General features: G+C 52.2%; 1 protein-coding gene across 3 annotated transcripts in view; it reads left to right on the top strand.

The window, feature by feature from the left end:
* The first annotated feature begins 3798 nt into the window (after positions 1 to 3798).
* MLPH (melanophilin) overlaps positions 3799 to 21993 on the top strand; it is a 42634-nt gene continuing 24439 nt past the window's right edge. For 2 of the 3 annotated variants that reach the window (XM_082691038.1, XM_082691037.1), the window contains exons 1-2: positions 3800 to 4075; positions 10863 to 10992. In XM_082691038.1, coding sequence (XP_082547164.1) covers positions 10883 to 10992 — 110 coding nt within the window. In that variant the 5' untranslated portion in view covers positions 3800 to 4075; positions 10863 to 10882. Of the gene's footprint in view, positions 4076 to 10862; positions 10993 to 21993 lie in introns of all 3 variants that reach the window. The other variant, XM_082691039.1, reaches the window with a different exon arrangement.

The following is a 21993-nucleotide window of genomic DNA, read 5'->3' as shown; positions in this document are numbered from 1 at the left end:
TCCAGATTCATAAAAGAAAAAAAAGTCATTCGATATCTGATGAAAACACACTATCTTGTAACTCACAGGTAGTTTACTGGACATGGCTGGGGTTTGGGAAAGTATTCTGCATATGTTCAATTTTCCATATGTTCACCTCGAAAAAATCCACATGCCCCTGTTAGCCTGATGCCAAACTGGCCCAAAGACATCAGAAGAGGGGAGCATGAGGGGTGGATTTTAACAGCCTCCTGCAGGGAGCTAGAGAACCCAGGAGGGACACATGGGTCAGGGACAGCAGGCCTTTCAGCACAAATCCTGGACTCAGTCATCTTGTAGAGATTGTAGGACACTCCCTGGTGGGCCAGGGGTCTCCTTTCCCCTGGTCCCTGGCTGTGAGCAGAGTTCAGGCTAAGTCCAAGCCCAGCACTCCGTGATACTTGCCCGAACACTAGCCCTGGAGATGGGGGCTTCCCAAACAGTGACATTCAAGGCTTCTCCTCTGATGGCCATCTTCATGCTGAGCATCCTGCTGGAATGGCCAAGACAATAATCCTTCCCTACTTGTCCTCTCTGCCCCTAGATCTCTGCAAAAGACAGGGTCTCCAGACTGGGGCCATGAAGACAAGACAGTGGAGAGGAGCCCTCTACTGCCCTCTGGTGTCCAACCATCAACCAGATTTCCCAAGAGTCATGGTGGCTTAATGAGAAGCTCTCTGCTAGAGAGGGAAAAGGACCCTGGGTGTATAGGCCTCTTTTCTGGGCATCAGCTTCCTAATCAGTAAGAGACAGAAAACACTAATTCAAAAGTTATATGCACCCCTAAGTTTACTGCAGCATTACTAACAATAGCCAAGATATGGAAGTAATAGTGTCCATCAATAGATGAATGAAAAAAAAAGATGTGGTATACAGATATATACACACAATGAACTACTACTCATCCATAAAAAAGAATAAGAACTTGACATTTGTGACAACAAGGATGTACCTAGAGCGTATTATGCTAAGTGAAATAAGTCAGATAAAGACAAACACCATGTGATTTCACCTAGATGTGGACTCTAAAAAAACAAAAAAAAAACAAAAACAAAAACAAAAAAAAACAGAACAAATGAGCAAACAAAACAGAAACTCATAAATACAGAGAACAAACTGATTGATGCCAGAGGGGAGGGGACAGGGAGATGAGCAAACAGGTGAAGTTATAAAACTACTAAGTCATAGGGATGAAGAGTACAGCATAGATGTACACACATACAGTATTGTAACAATGTTGTTACATTGTAACTGTTAAATGGTAACTGCACTTACCCTGATGAGTGGAGCATAATGTACAGAATTGTCCAATCACTACCGCTACATCGCTGAAATAGATATAACATTATATGTTAACAGCTCTTCAATCACTCAATCAATCAACAGACAGGATTAGCCACATAGTGTTGAGAAAGACAATACCAGCCCCTAAGCAAGTGAACAAGGCAGGATAGTCCCTGGGGCAGGGGCAAACTGTCAGGGAGCCACGGGTTACCACCAATGAGAGCTCCGAGAAGCTGGGGAGCAGATGGAGGTGAGCAGAATCCCAAAGGTGAGGACCAGGCAAGGCAGGAATGTCAGGGGGAGGAGAAGCAAGGACACCCAAGATCCTGGCCATGAGCCACCAAGTGCCCCAGCTAACCTCTCTCTCCTCTCTTCCCTGTCCCCTCCCCATCTCCCCTAAATAGCTAATATAGGAAATCAAGACATTCTAAATTGGATCCTTTGCAATAAAGGATATTATAGAGATGACTGGCAAAATTTGAAAGGGTTCTCATGATTAGAGATAGCAACTTAATCACGATTTTGACGGTTAGACCACAGTTAACTGTCCTTCAATAGAAGACTGTAAAATAATTATGATAAACGTAGGCAATGGATACTCTGCAACCATTAAAAAGAATGAATTGGGTCTACTAATAGTTGTAAACTTTTACGAAATCCTCACTGCATAGCAGGTCTCATCCAAGAGCTTTATGTATATGGATGCAGAACAATCCAGGATGTAGAGGGAGAAGCGAGTCCTGGGGAGGTTAAGTAACATGCCCTGGGTAACACCGCTGGATGATAACACACCCAGCCGGGAGTCCAGCTCTCACAGCTGGATCCAGAGTCCATGTACTTAACCACCCACAATAATTCTGGAACAATGCACAAGACCCCATTAACAATGACTGCCTTTGGGGAGTGGGACTGGAAGCAGGAACAAGAGGGAATTTGACTTTTCATTTTATACTGTTTATATTCTTTGCCATACATCTTTATCATGTATCATCACGAATCACGGCTGTACATTCTTTATAACCCACTCATTTAAGAAAATAAACACTAAAGTATACAAAAAAAAAAAATTTAACCCACTTCTGCCCTTAAGGAACTTACAGTTCTGAGGCCAACTTTTAAGAGATTCATTAATTTTACAAGCAATGGTAAATATATGGTAAGGAAATGAAAAAACAGGAATGGGCTCCCATGGGCTAGGGAAGCTGGGCTTTAAGTTGCACTATTCCACAGCTTGTGCACTCATGTGCCCACACACACACACACACACAGACACACACACCCCAGTTGAAGATGTTTGGTGAGAGCTCCTATCCTGAAGCAGCCCACGGGCCTGAAACACCCAATTTCACTTGCGGAGCTTCGCCAGGCAAACACTAACTGCAACAGCGTTTTGTGGCTTTTGAAAACTCGGTACAAATTATCCAATGTGACATGGCAATGATCCCATGAGGTCTAGTTTCCTTGTCCGCAAAACGTAGATGGTGGTGTGTCTTCACCTAATACCATCTATTATGTATTGTTAATCATCCTATCCCATTTTGTAGTTATGGAAACTGAGTTTAAAAGGCAGTTCCTGCAGCGGGGAGGCGGGGAGGAGGCGGTGTACTTTTCATTCCAGTGTTTTTTAATGACAAGGGAGAAGGAGGAGAGGGCACCAGCTCCGAAAGAGAGAGGGGAGAGAGGGAAGACGGTGGTCCCCAAACTGTCCCTGGAAATTCTGAAGCACAGGTGGCTGGGGCTGGTGGCGGCGCTTGGGACAGCTGGGTTTGAAGCGGTCCTGAGCTCCTAGTCCGGGCAAGGAGGGTGCGGGGAGGTCGGGGGATGTTTGCCCCGACCGTGTCCTCCGATGACACCCCGTCTGGTCTGTGCGTCCCATCTGCTGACTCTGCCGAGAGCCGCGACAGTGCAACCCGGTCCTTGGTCCTCGGTGCAGGACGGTCCTCGGTTAGGCAAGGCCTCGGTGCCGACCCCGCGCGGGGGATCCTGGCGCTGTGGGCTTCCCGGCCCAGGAGCTTCCCGACGCCGGGCAGGATGCAGGGCGGCCAGAGGTACGGGACCTGCGCGTCGAAGCCCGGGACCCCAAGTCCTACTCACCAGTTGGCATTCCCGCTTATTAGTCGGTGGCTTTGGGTAAAGCTCTTTCCTGAGTCTCAGTTTCCCCATTGGTAAGGCCAGAGTAAACCGCGTTCCCCTGCAGAATTGGGTAGGAATTTAAAGAAGGGCCGCGCGCTCCGAGGGCGTGTTCAGGCGACGGGTCCCCTGGCCCTGAGGGTAGGGCCAAGTCAGCAGCAGCACCCGGCGAAGTCAACGCAACTCCCGGGTGTGGGCTCAACCCTCCCCTCCCCGCCACCTTTCTCCCAGAGGTTGGCTTGGGGCGCGGAGTCTGGCGTGCTCCCCGGCTCCCGGGCCACCCGCGCCACTCGCACCACTCGCGCTCGGGCCTTTGCGCGCCACCCGGAGGCTCTCCCGGAGCTGGGCGGGACCGGGGGACGGGGGGCGGGGTTCGACCCACGTGACCCGGCCGGCTGCACCCGGACCTAGCCCGCACCCCGCGGGCCGCGCAGATCAGGTGCTCGGCGCCCCGCGCCCTGCCTCCCCCCCTGCGCCCTACCTGGCCCGGTGCTTCCCGCGCCCTCCCTGGCCCGGACTATCTTGCTTTGCCCCAGAGCGCCCGGACCCGACGCCCTACCTGGTCGCCTGCCTTCCTTCGCCGGACCAGAGAGAGCAACCCCGGGAACAGGGCCAGGGCCTGCCCGTCCCTAGAAAGCAGCTGGTGAGTGCAGTCAGAAGGGGGAACGGCGAGGCCAGTCCGGGTGGTGCCCAGGACTGGGGGCCCAGGCGTAGGGAGGGTCCGTGGTGCTGTGTGCAGCTCCGAGTGGTGAAAATACCCCAGTGCGGGGGTGGGGCTCCCAGACCCTGGTCCAGGCTGTTGAGGAGGGCGCTCCCTTTCCACCAAACCCAGGTCTCACGGATACCCTGATCAGACTACTGGGTTTTCATGGAGCCCATTTTGGACCAAACAGTGCTTTGAATCACAGCCTACTGTAGTCCGAGCGCGGACAGGGCTGAAGTTTCGGTCAACGGAGGGGACCCAAGGCTGGATTCCCAGGGGCCCAAGGCCTTCTGATGAAAGTCTTCCACCTCCACTGCGGGGCTGATTTTGGGGGAAAGAGCCATGATGATGTTTTGCCACGGGAGGGGGTCCTGACCTTCCTCTTGCTTTCCAAAAGCCCCAGCTTTAATATAGTCATCTTTGTTTACAGAGAGCACTCCCCGCTTCAATCCACCCATTTGCCTAGTTTCAGAGATAGGCCCCCCCCCACCCTGTGGACGATGGGCGTGGTGTAGTGGACACAGGACCCAGGTCCTGGCCTGAGCTAACCCTCCCTTATAAATCCCCTATAGTTTCCCAGGCTTAGACACCTGTTTCCCACTAACCTTAACCCAGTATTGAAAACTCTATTTTCAGCTGGGCTTCTACTTTTTCTTTTAATGTGGTGTGTTCTTTTTTTAAATCATATATACATATTTTTTTCTGAGAGGTCTGGATGGTATTGGGGGAGGTGTGGCCCACACGAGCCCACTATATGCCAAGGCAGGCACTGGCTGTGGCTGGGAGGCCCGCAGAAAGGGCAAGGGCTTGCCGCCCGTGGGGAGCGTTGGATCCAGCTCGTTCACCTCTTTCCTGGACGTCCCTGCCTCCACGTCATTGTTGGACCACTCAGAGGACCCTAGCCAAGCCACAGCTTTCCTGGGCAAGAGCCCCATCCCCTTCCAAATCCCCAGGGCCTCCCCACATCCAAAAATTGGGCACAGTGGTCGATGCTCTGGGGGATTGACTGAGGACAGTTCCAGGATCACGGAAGAGACGTCAGTGGGTCTTACTGATTAAGACATTAGAGACTGAGACATGAAAATCAGCTGAGTGGTTCTGCTGGGGGGATTGGGGTGGTAAGGAGGTTTCAGAGCCCTGAAGGCTAACAGGAAAGGTGACTTCAGTGCCCTTGAATGACAACATGGTGCTTGCTTGTGTGTGTGTGAGCCCACATGGTTGGGTCAGCCTTCTGAGGCTGACTATCTTGCTTGAGAAGCAACCCCTGAGGGAAAGCTCTGCCCCCCCCCCCGTCCTATAGCCTCCCCTTTCTCTAATATTCAGGTAGTTTGCAGGGCTGGAGAGGGCTGGAGAGCTCCTGGAGGCCGAACCTCCCCATGACCCAGAAGGGAAAGCTGAGATCCAGAGGGGCGGGAAGTTGACCTAGGTCACAGGGCCAGCTGGTGCCTGCACCAGGATGGGCTCCTGACCCTCGGCCCTGTCCTCTCTCTGCAGCCTCACCCCTTACCCATTCTTCCTGCAGACACTGGGGCTGAAGCTTTAGCTGCACATGCAGAAGCTGCATCTGTGTATAGATGACAAGTCTCATCGGCAACCGCCCAGAGACCTGAGAAAGCAGAGAGAAGGGACAGGTGCAGGTGGGGGTGAGCAAGCTATAGAGACCTCCCCCAGTGCGGTTGCTGCTAGAGCAACAGCACCTTGAGTGGGGGTCTGGGGAAGCTTCTGGGTGGAAATGCGCTCATTTTGCCGCTGACAAGGGCTGGGGCAAGGTCTGGCCACAGAAATAGCCACACCCGCCAGTGCAGAGGGTGGCATTTGGGAAACAGCCAGCAGGGTCAACACCAAGGGCCCCGCAGCTGGCACGTTTGCCTTCCTTTGGGAATGTGTCTGCACCTTTATCAGCAAGGACACCGCCGTGGCCTCGACTCTGAGTCAGAGAGCCTTCCTGCCTCCTTTGGGACTTGGGCATTTCTTGACAAACTTGGACTTGTTTTCCAGCTTTATTTGCTCAGGGCAGGTGACCGCTCATAAGCGCCATTGTTCCAAGGCTCAAAGGGCAGCTGACCCAGGAGGCTGGTCAAGTCAAATGTCCTGTAGGAGGAGCCCCCACCCACACTTCCCTTGAACTTGGCCAGACTACGAATGCAATTCTTGAACAGAGAAAGAAACACGACGCACCATTGAAATTCAGTGGTCCGCATCTGGGATATACCCGTGGTGTAAAACCCATTCCATGGTCTTTGCAACTCTTTTATCACCACGACACCCTTGCTTTTCTCCATTACAACTAAAAAACCATTAGGGAGGGCTAACTGTCTCAGAGATTAAAAAGGTGATTAAATCTGAGCAGTGGAACAGGCGAAATTGAAAGCATTTCACGCAGGAACCTCATGACTTGGAGCCCGGCGGAGTCAGCCCTCCCCGCCACACATGCCCTGGGAGGTTTCCCTGGGAGGGAGCAGGGACGAAAGCAGCCCCTCCCCTGGGTGGTGGGTGGGTCCACAGGCTCTCTGCCCTCATGCTCCCCCAGGACTGTTGTGGGTAGAGGGGTTCCAGGGGCAGATCGGGGTCTCAGGGAGCAAGCACAGTGTGTAGTGATGGGAGACAGATAATTAACAAAAGGGCTGTCCCCTCTTTGAGCCCATTTGGTTCCACAGTGTGGCTGTGCCTCACAGGGGGCTGTCCACAACAGCGTTATCAGCCCGAGGCAAGCCACAGGGGGTGCCAACAATGTCTCCCCCAGGTCCCAGTGACTTTTGGTCTGTGCATTGTAAATGCTCAAGTCGAGAAAGTATTGTCCATGCAATTTAGGGTTACTTTCTAAAGATAGTGTTCAAAAAGCACTAAAAGCCTCCGCATGTCCTTAATTCACTAAATGGGAAGACTCAGTCACAGTAGATGTAGACTCGGGTCACAGGCCCTTGGCTCTCAGCCCCTGGCTGCGCCGGGAGCCTCTCCCTCCATTCATCCCAGAGCATGGCACAGCCTCCTACAGGCAGATCCAAGCTTTGGAATCCCTCTTCCTTCCCTCCTCTCCCTGAACCTCTGGCTCTCCTGGAAGTTGGGTCAGAGCTCAACATAAGCACTAAGCTCAATTTTTCAGGTGATGTCCAACCGCATGGTGCTTGGTTTGGCTGGGTCAGATCCGTGTTTTCCACAATCTAGATCACGTCCATTCTGGCTTTTTAAACAGTATAGTGAACATAGGTCATTTCCCATGATAACTCAGTGTCACGATCAGAACTTCCAAGAGGGAGCTAAGCCACGGTGCCACCATTTCTGTAGAAGCAGGTGGGGCCGCTTGTTGCTCTCGGCCTCCTGGTCCCCCCTGTGCGTATGTCAGCCTGCTTCTGAGGGGCTCATCTGGTCTTGGTGGGCACCCCTCTACCAGAGGTGTCCAGACCCTCCAGGTCCAGCGTGCATCTGGTCCCCGGGGCCTTGGTGGTCTTTGCTGCCCAGGCTGGGAAACCAAGAAGCCCTCCTTATGAGCAAGAAGCTCCCAAGAGAAGGAACAGTCTGGGGAAGGGGCGCCCCAGGGAGGGGAGAAGAAGGATGTGGGAGGGGAGGGGGGCCATGTCCTCAGCGTCAAGGGACTGTTCTGGCGAGCTAGGGGCCTTCTCATCCATCCGCTTACCAGCCACTGAGCATGCTCTTGGCTAACTAGGCTTGCATGGCGAGAAGAGTATTCTACTTTCCTTTTGTTTTGCCTCCCTCCCCCGCCCCTCACTATCTAAGTTTCTTTTTTTTTTTTTTTAAGATTTTATTTATTTATTTGACAGAGAGAGATCACAAGTAGGCAGAGAGGCAGGCAGAGAGAGCGGGGGGGGAAGCAGGCTCCATGCTGAGCAGAGAGCCTGATGCGGGACTCGATCCCAGGACCCTGAGATCATGACCTGAGCCGAAGGCAGCGGCTTAACCCACTGAGCCACCCAGGTGCCCACTATCTAAGTTTCTTAAAGGAAGCCTGGAATTGTGTCTCTTTGGAGAGGAGACGGTGGTAATTAGTCAGCTGACGGTCACGGCTCTCTCACCATGAATGTGCTTCTAAGGATACAATTTCTTTTTCAAAACTGGTTTGAGAAAAATGAATCAACCCCAGTCATCCACCAAGAAAGAACTTTTTCTTCCAGTTTTTCAAAAACCAGAAATCGTGTATTCTAGAACGGCAACAGGGAATTTTGTTTTAACGCTTTCTTGTCCAAAAATCTAAATTCAGCTGTTGATGAAAATAGTTTGAATGAGTCTGGCACATTGAGGCGACTTTGGAACGCATCATTCACAGTCAGCATCATGCTCAAAGGGGGAAATACTGAGGATTTGGTGCAAAAAAATGAAGAAATTATTTCTCACCGATTTAAGGCACAAGTCAGGGAATATTTTAGTTGAGGGCCATGGGAGCTCTATAGAAATTTTCGTTTTAGATGGTATCTGGATGCTGCCTTGAAAAGGTCACTTGACAAAACTGACCCCTTGTAAAACAAATCAGAATCCATCCCTGGCCCAGAGCAGGTTTGTTGATGTCTCCATGATGAACGTTCACATGGTCAGCAGCACTGGAAGAGAGCTGCTCCCCAGAATTCAGAAGCAAAATCAAGTTTTCAGTCAGCTTAAAGAATTCCCAGGGAGAGCAGACAGACAGGATCCCGAGAAACGGGTTTCAGACCCCAGTGAAGCTTTGTTGAAGTCACACAGAGATTCTCAAACTCTGTTCCCCCCGGCACAACTGTCACCCGACCCACATCTTCCCCTGAGCCGTGGTGCCTAGAGAAGAGCTGACATGAGTGTGGCAGCCTCGTCCTTGGGCTGAGGGGCAGCGTGCAGGGGGTCAGAGCACTGGGAGCCCAGAACAGTGCCTGCTGCATGCCAGGCAAAGGACAAAGTCTGTCCCTCCTAGAGCTTGACAGGGATGGACGGGACAGCGGCAGTCACAGCAGAAGGTGCGAAGAAATGTTCAAAGGATGGGCATGATGGGGTGAGCAAGGTGGTCCCCTCTGGGACCTCTGGGAAGCTCCCCCAACCCTGCTTGCTCAAATCCCTGGGCAAAGTCCTCCCTGGTGTGGTAACGCCTCAGTGTCGTGCCCCGTGTGATGGCAGCACTGGCATTTGTGAGGCCCTTGTGATTTCTCTGTGGGAAGAGAGCTTGTTTGGAGGTTCTAGCAGGGGAGCGCAGCTACTCGTATACCCTTGACCGAAGAACGGTCCTCTCCTCTATCGGGGAAGGTCGTCCTCTTCGACCGAGCGCGCAGCTTCGGGAGGGACGCACATGGAGCGGTGAGGGAGGAAGGGGACACCTGCCTAGCCAGCCAGATCAGCCGAATCAACCCTGGCGATCAATGGGGTGACAGATGTCGCAGCCAGATCGTCCTCACATCCTCTCTGTGGGAAGAGCCAGCAGGAGGGCCCATCCGTCCCCCGTTCTCTGCTCAGCCAACCCCTCAGCGTCCCTGCCCTGCTTCACTAGAGCTTTCCGGCTCAGAGGGGTCCCAGGACCAGCAACATCGGCCCACTCCTGTTTGAACATGACCCCCAACCCTGGGAATCTCATTCAAACACAAATTCTGAATCAGGAGGTCTGGGGCAGGGTTTGAAAATCTGTCCACAAGGCACACTGTTATTGTTTTGGGTTTTTTTTAGATTTTATTTATTTATTTGAGAGAGTGTGAGAGCCCAAGTAGGAGGAGTGGCAGAGGGAGAAGGAGAAACAGGGGGCCTGCTGAGCAGGGATCCGGACACCAGGCTCCATCCCAGGACCCTGGGATCATGGCGAAGGCAGACACTTAACTGACGGAGCCACCCAGGCGCCCCATATGAAGCACTTTGAACAGCATGCAAGGTTCTAAGGTTCTACTTATCTTGGCTTTTGGCGTTTGGGTTTTCCTTCCTTGCCCTTTTAGCATTGACTTGGATCTGGCTTATCGTCTACAAATAGGGCATAAAATGACCTGAAGTTTCCTTCCTGGCCAGCAGGTGACCTAGAATCAGGACGCCACACAATGTTAAGGGCCCTTAATTCTGTTAAAGCAGTTGAATGAAGTCAGGATTTGGAGGGTGAGGCAAGGATGCCAGGGCAGCCCGAGCTGCCGGTGAAGCCAGCGTGCGCCCGGGTTGGAAGCTCGGATAGACCGAGCTCCCGCTGACCTTGCTGCCCAGGGGCTTGGTACTCCGTCATTGGCCTGCACTTCGACTCACCATGGGAAGAACGCGCATCCCCCTCCCCCACCCCACAGACACTGTAACCTCACAGGCATCACACCAGGGCCACCTCTCAGCAGGGCGCGCACTGGCCGACTCCACACCTTGACCAGGAATCTGGGGAGACATTTCCTCGTTTCCATGGTGTTGCTCCCCCAGGAGTTCTAAGGCAGAAGCCCCAGGGATGAAGCGCATCTCCAGCATTTCCCCAGTATTTCTGGGGGTCCCGTGGCAGAGCATGGCCCGGGGATGGGAGAAAGCGGGATGCCCCTAGATACTGACATCACCGACATTATGTCACAGCGGAAGGACAGAGGGCCCCGTGGCTAAGTGTGTGAGTCCCAAGGGTGCAGGGATTGCACACATAAGTATGACACCTTTAAACTACACAAATTGGCCTGTTTTAGAAAAGCGTTCCACCCAGGTCCAGACAAACTGCCCAGAACTCCGTGTATTCTGCTTTGCCTCTTACTTTGTGGCTTAGCTGCTGTCCACAGGCTTCCGGGGTGACCACCGATGATACTGTCTTTTCCAGGTGTGACCCCGACAAGCAGGATGGGGAGAAAACTGGATCTTTCCAAGCTCACGGACGAAGAGGCCAAGCACGTCTGGGAAGTGGTTCAGAGGGACTTTGATCTGAGAAGGAAAGAAGAGGAAAGACTGGAGTAAGTGTGTGGGGCCGAGCCCCTCTCTCCGGCGTCCTCTGCAGCGGGGGCAGGGGGTGCCTCGCGGGGTGCCCCGGGACGGGCAGACAGCAGGAAGCATCAGTGCAGGACACGGGATGGGAAGCCAGCCACTGGGAACCGTCCCCCTTTCTGGGCTTGGCTTCCACCTAATTGAAACGAGGGGATCTGACTTTCTAGCCTGCATTTAGGTGTTCCCTGAATAGTCCTATTTCCTGTTGACCCAGCTTCAGGGTCACCTTGTCTCCTGAGCCTGGTGATGCTTCGGCCGTGACATAGCAAGCTAGAGGTGATAGAATAGGGAAATACCCAGAAGGCCGGAATGGAGCGGTTTTAGGACCAAGACTGGCTTTGTCTGTCTTTCCAGAGTGCTGGGTGGCACCCATCCTCGAACGGGCAGCCATGGGTGGAACCAACACCCTCCGCCATTATTTACCCCCCCACACACCCCACCCCACCCCCATATCACTTAGCTGTGCCCTGTGCACCTTTATCATCCTTTCTCGGTGACCGTGGGGGCGGGTAGTCCTATCAAGGGGACACTGCAGCAATGATTCAGGGAGGGGGGGGCAGCAAAGCAGACTCCTGAAAGGGCACTCTGGGCAGAAGCAGAGAGCAGGTAGGAGGGAGTGGGCTGCCAGCATGTGGGGCCTGGCAGGCGCTGTGGGACCCGGGCCTTCTGAGTCCCAGCCACCGTCAAGCAGGGGATGAGACCCGGCTTCTGCTCCACGAGCGGTCAGGTGGACTTTGAGGGCGGAGCCAGCAAGTCTGCCCACACCCGCATGCATGGGTGCCAAGGGTAGACTACAGGGTCCTGGCCTGAGTAGCTGGGAGGCTGGGTGGTCACCGCCTCCCCGGCGGACAGCAACGAGGAGCAGGTTTGGGGGAACCAGGAAAGGGTTCAGACACATTGCAGTTAGGTTGTCTGTGGGACATCAGATGGACAAGTGGATGCCGCGTGTGCCGGCTGGGAGCTCAGAACGGCTTGTGGACTTCTCACCAATAGCTGGTATTTGTGTCAGCTTCCTGGGGCTGCTGTCATCACTGTAAATTTAGCGGCTTACCATGTACACATTTCTCCTTGTTCTGGAGGTCAGAAGTCTGAGCATCAAGGTGTCAGCAGGCCTGTGTTCCCTCTAGAAGCTCCAGGGAGGAATCTTTGTCTTTGCCTTCCCCAGCATCCAGGGTACCCGCACTCCCTGGCCCCTGGCCCAGCCTCTGTCCTCCGGGCGGTCAGCCTGGCACCCAGCCCTGACTCCACTTTCCCCCTCCTTATCCCTCTGCGCCCTGTAAGGACCTGTGATGACACTGGGCCCACCCAGAAAATCCAGAGGAGCCTGCCACCTCAAGACACCTGACTTCATCCCGTCCGCACAATCCCCATATGCACGGTCCCAGGAACTAGGAATGTACACAGTTTTCATGTGGGAGGAGCATTACTCCACTGACCCCAGGATGTTCTCACCAGACAGAAGGAGACCCCCCTGCAGGAGAGAGTCCAGAGCCCCCAAGGAGACAGAGAAGGCCGAGCATTGAGGGGACCTCTGGGTCCCCACACAGAACAAAGTCCCTGACAAAGGACCAGACACTCAGGGATACAAGCATGGTGACAGTGCGGAGGGGTCCTAACGCACCCACACTAGACCTCACACTGGAGCCCTTGGCAGGTCTGGATCAGACCCGACCTCCAAGTCCCATGCAGGGGCCAGAGCTGCCTGCCCTCGGTCTGTCCCGTCTCCCTCTGCCTCCAATGACCCCGCTTTGCGACATGCTGAAGTCCCTCCCTCTCTTTCCCTTCTTCCTGTGAACACTGCAGCATCCTCTCACTCTTACCAGAACAGCTCCCCCGCCCTGGTCATGACCTCTGGGCCCTGACGGGGCCACAATGTTCCTGCCAGCAAAACCAGCCTGCCCCTCCCTCTTGACAGCGCCCCGTCCCCAGGGATGGACCACACCCTGCCTGCAGGTAGCCCAGCTGTTGTCCACGTGTATTTGAAGTGTAAATGGAAACACGGGGGTAAATGTGAAGGAGGGGAACCCAGCTCCCAGGGAGCAGAGGGAGGAGTCCCTGGGCCAGGTCGCAAGAGGCAGCCTCTGTCCCAGAGACCCGTGAGCTGGGCTGCTCCTCCTTGGTGTAGACGGCTGAAGTGGGTCTCGCAGAAAGCCCTGTGCTTATTGCATGAAGGTGAGTCCCTTCTGACATCCAACATTCCTCACTGTCAGAGTCCTCGGGGCCGTTCACATTGCCAAGAGGAGCCAGGCCCAGCTGGCTTGTCGATGCTGTTGCAAACAGAAGGTTCCTACAGCAGTGTGAACTGTGATTCCCCCTGTCCTAGGTACAGCCTATGGCCCAGGCCAGACCCCCAGGACAGATATGGTCAGGGTGCCCCCCTCACTCAGGAGTGCCTGATACCATCTGCTCAGAAAAAGATAGTTCTGGAAGTGGGAGGCAGGGGTGTGGGGGGATGGGCCCGCTCCGCTGTGTCGACTGGGCCTGCCCTGTGCTTGGGGTGGGCTTATCAAATGTCCCCTCCCAGACCAGAGACTGCCTGGGGGACATTAATGCCATGGAGTGTTGTCCCACCTCTGGAAATGTGATCTGCTGTGAGGCCATGTCGGGGAAGGGCTGTGTCACAGTAATGTTGAGCCAAGGGTGGTGAAGCCCAAGGCCATTACTGTGACCGGTTCCTGTGGCACAAACAGGGATATAGCAGGTGATACGTTTGGGAAGAAAAGAGTCATTCTAGGAGGGAGGAGGAAGAGAAGGGCTTTTATAGCTCTTCCCATTTTTGATGGTTTCGTCTCTCATTCACTGTGCTGTTAGCTAAATATGCAACACAAACTAAAGCCATCTCTGACCATGAGGAACATTTGCTGCAGCGTCCCGCTGACCCTAGGCCGCCGCAGGACCCGGGCGTGTGGTCCCGAGGCAGGGGGGTGGACACGATGAGCATCATGAGGTCAGGACACGTGGATTGAATTTCAACCCAGACAGGCAGCTCTGCTGGGAAGGGGCACGGCTCAACCAGCCTAAAAATAAAGACTCTGGGTTCCTGACACCAGAATTGGTTCGACAGAGCGGTTCGCCGTCATGTCAGCACTCTAGTTCTCTGATCTTTGAACCAGCTGAACAGAGAAATCATGGTCCGATGACCACGAGCTGGTGGCTGTGACCAACCAAGCACCTTGGGAATCGCTCGGTTGGGTTTCTGAAGTCTTTGCATCTCCAGAAGGGATGCCAGATGGAAGGCTCGGCTCAAGGAACCAGCCACAGCCACTGATAGAACCGAGTGAATGGGGAAACAACTGTGAAACCAAGAAACGTGTTCACTAAATAAGAAGAACTTTCCTATCCCAAATACACATCAGGAGGACACAGCGTACGGGCCTGACTCGCCGGGAGCAAATCTGGCGCGGAGCCTTTTGCTAAATGACCACTGCATAGACCAATTGGAAAACAGACAACAACAGTATTTCTTTTAATATTTACAAGTTAACAGAAATGTGTATTAGATGTATTTCTTCCCAGACGTGGAAGCAGGAGTCCACTGTAAAGGATCCAGCACCTGCTGGATCAAACTGTAGGAGCAACACACCGTTGGGTCTCTCTCCTCTGTCAAAACACGTGACAGATGAGCTGGCCCAGGTCGCTGATACTTGGGCAGAGTGACAACACAGATGCCACTCCTCTGAATCAACTGGATGGAGTTTTCCTAGGGTCTAGCTCCCCTAGGAAGCAGACACACAGAGTGGCAGACATACCCGAATGGGTGGCTTTCCTTGCAGGCTCTTTCAGGAAGTGGACAAGAAGGGAGGAAGCCATGCCGTCTTTGGCACATAGAAATCTCTCCCTGCGGTTGGTGTGTGGGACCAGGCACTTGGGAGTAGGGTGTTCACTGTACAAAGTGTCCTATCATTCTTGGCCTCCCATCAGGACCTGATGCTGCCCTCCAAAGAATCCAAAATTCAGAGATAGACAAAATTAGTATGTTAACAACATTGGCATCTGTAAGGCGGTTTAGGGTAGATTTAACTTACTACCTGTTTCCTACCATCGAGTCCTGACTGGTGGGCTGTATAATGAGGATGTGTGTCTTGCTGTGGATGAACATTGAGCCTTAAAATGGACAGACCCTTGTGTGAGAGCCCCGTCCTCTTTATGCCGAGTCTGCTACCTGGTGCAGGGCCTGGGCTTCGAGCCACCCCGGGTGCTAAGGAGACAGAATGTAGGATTATTTGGGGATATCTGGGTGGCTCAGTGGGTTGAGCATCTGCCTTCGGCTCAGATCAGGATCCCAGTGTGTCCTGGGATCTGCCTGCACCCCCCCCGCCCCTCCCCCTCTACTCTCGCGCTCTTGTTCTCTCTTAAATAAATAAATATAGTCTTTAAAAAAAAAAAAAAACCATAGGATTATCTCAGTGCCACAGAAGAGTGTTTGGTAGCATGCTATTTCTGATAATTTTGTTAAATTAATAAAATAGAAATAAAAATACTTTCTTAACACGATGAAAGAGTGCTTCAAACAAGAGTCATCAGGATATATTAATGTTAGAAACAAGCAGAGGACTTCTATCATCGGCACTCATCACCGCTAATTTAGCCTTGCTCATGATGTGCTGGCCGATGCGATTAGAGAAGGTAACAAAATAAAGCCTGTGGTCATGGGGAGCCATAGCTACAACCTGCAGATGTGAAAACCCAAGGTCGTTCTTTGTAAAACCAGGAAAAAAAAGGCTAATTACAAAAGAATATTAAAAAAAAATCAGGGTCCCCTTCTTAGACATCAAAAATAATCGGTTAGAAGATACATAGAAAAAGATTCTATTTACAATAAAAAGATGAGGTACCCAGAAACATACATATCAGCCATGTGCAAAAGCAGTATGAAGAATAACACAAAACATTATGGAGCAACATTCAAAAATGTGAAATAAATAGTAGGCGACACCACGTGCTCTAGAGAACACGAGCGTCTGACTGCGGGGGAATCAGTAACCGTAACCCCGGTCAAATTCCCAAGGTACTTTGGGGAATGTGAGAAAATGGTATGGAAGAACAAAGATGTAAGATAGAACAGTTTAAATAAAATTAGTAAGAGGGGCTTTGTTCCAGGAGATAAATTATTTCAGTGCTAAAGTAATTAAAGTGGTCCTTCACAGATGTCACCAATTAAACAATATGGAAAAGTCTGAAATACAGCAGTGTGTATAACAACTTCTGCTACAACAAAGGTAACGTTTCATACCAGTAGGAAAGGTTAGTCTGGGGACAGTTGACCACCAGCATGAGTGAGAGTTAATCTCGGATTTTTAATTGAAATGTTAAAAACATGAGCCATGTAACTAGGAATATTCCTGGGAGAGAATACGGATAAATACGTATAGAATCTTGCAGTGAAAGAACCAACATATGGCAATGCAGGGAGAAATTAGAACAAAAACAATTGATAAGTATTGACTAAATAAATGTGTACATACAAAATTTTGAAAAAAATTTAATTTTTAAAAAGAAGAAACAATATAACAGAAATGCCGAGGATTCCTATCCTTGATATATAAGGGGCTTCTTAAAATCAAAAAGATAAGTAAGTTTTCCAAATTAGAAAACCACCCAAAAACCCAATGAAATGGGAAAAGGATATGAACAGGAAATTCACCAAAGAAGAAATGCACATAGTCAAGAAAAAAGATGAACAAATAACTGCAAGAATAACAAAAGAAATACAAACTAATCAAAATATATCATTTTCACGTATTTCCAAAGATGAATGAGAATCCCAGTAGTCAGCCTGGCTGAAGAGTGTGGGTGAATGCAGGGATACGTTAGACCTTTGTGGAGGTCAGTCTGGCATAGCATAGCCAAAGCCCTACAATGGGGGCAAGCCCTTTGAGCCAGCAAGCTCTTGGCTAAAAGTCATGGAAAGGAGAGAAGCAAGAGAGGATATCCCCTCACAGCAAGGATCATTAAGAGTGAAGAACTAGAAAGACTCCAATGTCCAAAATTACAAGTTTTCGCCAAGTAACCAGCTTTAACCATGAATTCAACAATGGATCACCTGGAGCCCATTAGAAATAAAGCTGTAGCAATAAATCTTCATGACCAGTTCACAAGGTACCAAGTGGAAAAAGCAGGTGGTGAAAATGTATGGGTTTATGGCATTTCACTTTTTTAAAAAATGCATAGAAAAGTCTAATAAGACCAGAGTCTCTGAGCTCATTGACCTTTTTCTTACTGTATTCCTCCACACTCACATCTGGGGGTCTCCTGCCTTCTGTTTCTTTGCTGAACTTCCTAGACCATCCAGTAATCACGTTCAGAGGGTCAGGGACCCCACCTGAGTCCTGCTCTGTGCACACCCATTCCCCGAGGGTGCATACCAGCACCATGGTTCTGATGCCCCCTGGACCCGCACTGCCCCTTGGACCGAGGAACTGAGCTACGTCTCTCTCCAGAGTGGGGACCAGTAGCCACCTGCACCTGTTAAGCCCTTGAGATGTGCCTGATGCAACTGGGGAACCAACTTTGTCTTTGTTTTTTTCATCATTGTAACTGGCTGAAACAACCCCGTGTGCTTTGTGGCTGTGTGCTTTGGATGGTGTGGATCTAGACAGCAAATCTCAAATATATGACCTCAGCCAAGAACTGTCTTCTGAACCTTCGAGGCATGTAGACAAATGGCTGCTGAGCCCCTCGGCTGGGGTCTAACCAGCATCTCTAACACAGCGTGTCTAAGGCAGGTCTTGATTCCTCCAAGGTCTCCACTTCCCCATCTTGGAGTCAGCCTGGTTGCTGAGGTCAAGTGCCAAGGCATCACGGTCATTTCCACTCCTTCCTTCTCATCCCACATTTCATGCCTTGATCAGCCTCACTGAGCCAGATGTGGCTCGCTGGCCACACAGAGCTACCCCAGTTCATTCCAGTCCATCTTTCTGCTGGACATCTCCCCCCCACCTCCCTGCCGTGCTGTCTTTCTCCCCATGGCCCCCAGGAGTCACCTTTCCTCCAGGTCTCCCCGTCCCACCCTTCTCACATCACTCCCATCCCTTCTCAGACATCACCGCCTCAGACAAACCTCCCCACATTGCTTTCTGAAATAGACCCTGTTCTCCCAATACCATTGCTTTCTGCTTAGCCCACTGGATCTCCCTGCACAGCACTTAGGTCTGAATCTGTCTCCTCACCCATATCTAAGCCCAGTGAGGGCTCAGTTTGGTCCCTAGCACCCAGCCCATTGCCTGACCACAGAAAGACTCACGGCCGTCTTCCAATGTGCACAGATAATGAATGTGCACTTGGGTCTTTTACTATGTTACATCATTTACTCCCTAGACAGGCTTGCCACTCTGCGGTTCTTATTAGCTGCTATTCCAGGACTGGACACTGAGGGTGGGCCTGTCTGTGAAGAGTGTCCAGAACTGGTTAACTGTGAGACTGTGTAGGGGAGGGTTTTCTGAGTATTTGACGTTCATCCTCGTGACTCGGGTATTAAGAGGTCTTAGCTACAGAAAAGATACACGTGATTTTTTAACGTCACCTAAGTACAGACTAGCACTTCAGGAAACCTCCTTGCACGGAACATGCACAGAAGGGCCCAGCTCTTGGACTCCCTCCATCTGGGGAAGATCCAGGGCCCAGGACACCTGCAGCCTCACCCGATGGACGTGCGCAGCAGAGAGAAAGGGAAGCCTTTGCATGGCATTTCAGAGCCTGTATTCAATGGCCAGTGTGCGGGCTGCCCCTGGGATCCGGTGAGACGCCGAGTTTGCAGTCTGCTGGGCTGCACCCCTGTCTGTGGAGGTGGCCTCTCAGCGGCCTCTGTGCTGGAAAGGACTGGGCCATTGCAAAGCGCAGGGGGAGCGGGAGCGCTCAACCCAGGTAGTGACTCATGCCCCTGGGTGAGGACAGAGCTTACTGAAATAGCACACCCTGTTTTCAAGGGCACAGCCCAAAAATCAAATATTAGCCGTGTGAGCTGTCCCCAGAAAGGCAAACAGGTGGAACTGTGGGCTCGCAATCTGCAAACAGATCCGGGCTCCTGAGACGCTCTCCGGAAGCTGTCCCTGCGTGAGACGTGGACAGATGAGGCTAGCCTTAGAAATGCTGCCCCCAAGGGTTGTGAGGTCCCCCTAGCTGGGGCACCGCCCTCAGCCTGAGGGGCGGGCTTAGCCTGAGAGCGCTGCCCGGACTCCCGCGAGACCAGGGGCCTCTGGCTGTCGCAGTAGCAGACTAGTCAGACCTGTCCTGTTGGCACACATCCTGTGGTCAGTCCCAAGGACTTCACAGAGCATTAGTGAGTTTCTGTTTCCCGTCATTATCCTTCCTGGTAATTATTCACACACTTGGGACTGTAGATCCACACACTTGCTCTTCGACTGTCCTCCTTCCATCGCGACTAACCGTCCTACTGAGTTTGGCCTCTGTGCTTTCAATAAGTTGGCATCCTGATTCTGGGACTCATCGGCCCCAGCACCGCCTTCCTGCGCTCACACCTGGAAATCGTCACTCCGTCGGGAGCACATCTGCCGGTTATTTTCTCAGGAAGGGCACGGCCTATGGAGTGGACGTTTGGGAATCTCTGCTGGGAGTAAGGTCTCCGCTCGCCCACTCTCCCTTCAGAACTCCGGCAGAATAACGAACCCCTAGAGACGCCCACCTCCCGACCCCCAGAATCTGTGACTGGGGCAGGTTATGTGGATATGCCGGCAGGTGCAACAAAGGCTGCTAATCAGCCAGCCTGGACATGGGGAGACGGTCCTGGGCTCCCCAGCTGGGCTCGGGGTGATCACCAGGGTGATCAAAGGAAGTGGAGAGGCAGGACAGGGCTGGGAGGGGCACCCCACCACCTGGGCTGGCTCTGAAGGGTAGAGGAAGGGGCCTCAGGCCAGTAATAATGCCCTCAGGATGCTGGAAAAAGCGAGAGAACAGATGCCACCCCATCCCCTCAGAACGTCCCGGAAGGAGTGCAGTCCTGCCAACACCTTGATCGTGGCCCCGCGACGGCCACGTCAGATGTCTGACCTCCAGAGCTGTTGGGTAAAAAGGCCGTGTTATTTTAAGTCATGAAGTATGTGGGCATTTGCCCGAGCAGCAACAGGAAACTGCCCTGTGGCCTCCAGCTTCCTCTCTCCGCCTCGCAGAGAAGCACCTGCCTGCCGACTCCTGGCCCCCCAGCGTGAGCTTGCCTCATCCTAACTGAGCTGTGCGGGTTGTCCACCCGCCCTGTGGTCCTCCAGCTCCTGGTCTGAGGACCCAACTCCTTTTCTTCTCCTGCTTGGAGAGTTTTCCTGTATTCCAGTGTTCGCCGCTTCCGTGGCACAGTCAAAACTCACAGCCACCGAGCTGTGTGGAGAAGAGCCATTCATTAGTTTCCCATCTGAGATTGTTCGTGGGTCCTCACGGCCTGAGTAGAAGGAGCCTTCAGCTTCCTCTCTGGTGTCTGACACTCTGTTCTCTTCCTCTGACTCTTTATGGCTTAGTCTTATCTTTCTTTTTATCGTCCCCACACCCCCTGCTTTGGGTCCTCACGGGGACAGAGCTGCTGGGATCTTGGCTGTAGGCACTGCCCATGGGCTCCTTTCTGGTCCCTGAGATAGAGTGGAGGGTCAGGTCTGCTTCCAGAATGAAGACCTCGGCTCGTGAATCATCCTGGCTGGGCATTGAGAGGGGCTGGCTCCCCCCACTGAGATTCTTGGTCCCTGGTGTCAGTCTCACGTGCTGTGGCTTCTCCCAAGCCCAAGACTGCCAGTCCCCGGGCTTCCCAGCACCTCATGCTGTCCTCCAGGGACAGGGTCTAAAGATCACCTAATCCAAGAGCCAGAAGCAGAAGCTGCGGTCCAAGCTCATTCCTCTTTCAGTGGCTGCTGGGGGACACAGGTGCGTGGCCACTGTGTGCTCCCCCCTCTCTGATCCTAGAGGGTGCACCACGCACCCTGGGTCCTAGGCTGTCCCCAGTACTCACACGTTTCCACCGTACTCCCCCTCTGGACTCCCAACCTAAGAAAGGGAGAGCAAGGACACGTGGGTCTGCCCTCTTCATTTGCCCCTAGCCCCTTGCATACCCAGTTGTGGCCAACAGGGGACCTCGCTTCCCCTGTCCCATCTTGAAAGGGCATTCCTTGCACCAGACCCATAATGTCCTGCAAGGCCACTAAGCCTGTCTTGAGGACAGCTGGCATCTCCCCTCTACTCTGGGCTCCAGATGTTGGCACCCCAGAGCAAGCTGGAAGTCCGCGGGCAGAGCACGGTGCTGTGGGTTTCTGTTCCCAGGGTCACCCCTCTGTGGAGCTTCTGCTCCATCTGTCCCTGATGCCACCGCCCGTGCCCATCCCTTCAGCCCTCTGCTCTGCATCGGCGGCCGCAAACGTGCTCCGGAATCAGCTGTTCTCAAACATGTTGGCCTCAGAGTCCCTTTACATTCTTAAATCATTGAGAACCCCAAGGGGCCTATGTTTGAATGGATTATATAAGTCAATATTTACCCTATCAGAAATTAAAACCAGGCGTTTTTAAAATATTCATTGATCCATTGAAAAATAACAACAGTAAACCCCTTATACGCTAAATGTAAACGTTTTTATGAAACATAACTTTTTCCAAAACAAATGAGAAGACAGGCATGTTCTGTGTTTTTGGAAATCCCTTCCATGTCTGGTGTAATAGGAGATGGTTGGATTCTCGTTTGGGCTTCTGTTTTGAATGCATTGGAATATGTTGTTTTGGCTGAAGTATTTGAAGAAAATCTAGCCTCGTGTTGATGTGTAGTTGGGAAAAGGGGGTGGGTTTGGGGGGGTCTTGCCAGATGATTACAGATGCTGTGCTTTCATATTACCGGGGAACCTAGCAACTGGGGGTTTCTTAAAGTAGTTAGACAGTGGGATCTGAACGCGTATCAGTGAACCAAACTCCATTGATCTGTCCTACACTCAGATCCCATTTTGTATCCATGTGAGGTTCTGTCACACCATAAACAGTTTCCAAATGGT

Source organism: Mustela nivalis (genome assembly GCF_964662115.1).
Source record: "Mustela nivalis genome assembly, chromosome: 11".
Classification (NCBI taxonomy): domain Eukaryota; kingdom Metazoa; phylum Chordata; class Mammalia; order Carnivora; family Mustelidae; genus Mustela; species Mustela nivalis.
The sequence above is the reverse complement of the archived record's forward strand: the minus strand, read 5'-3'. Positions and strand labels throughout refer to the sequence as shown.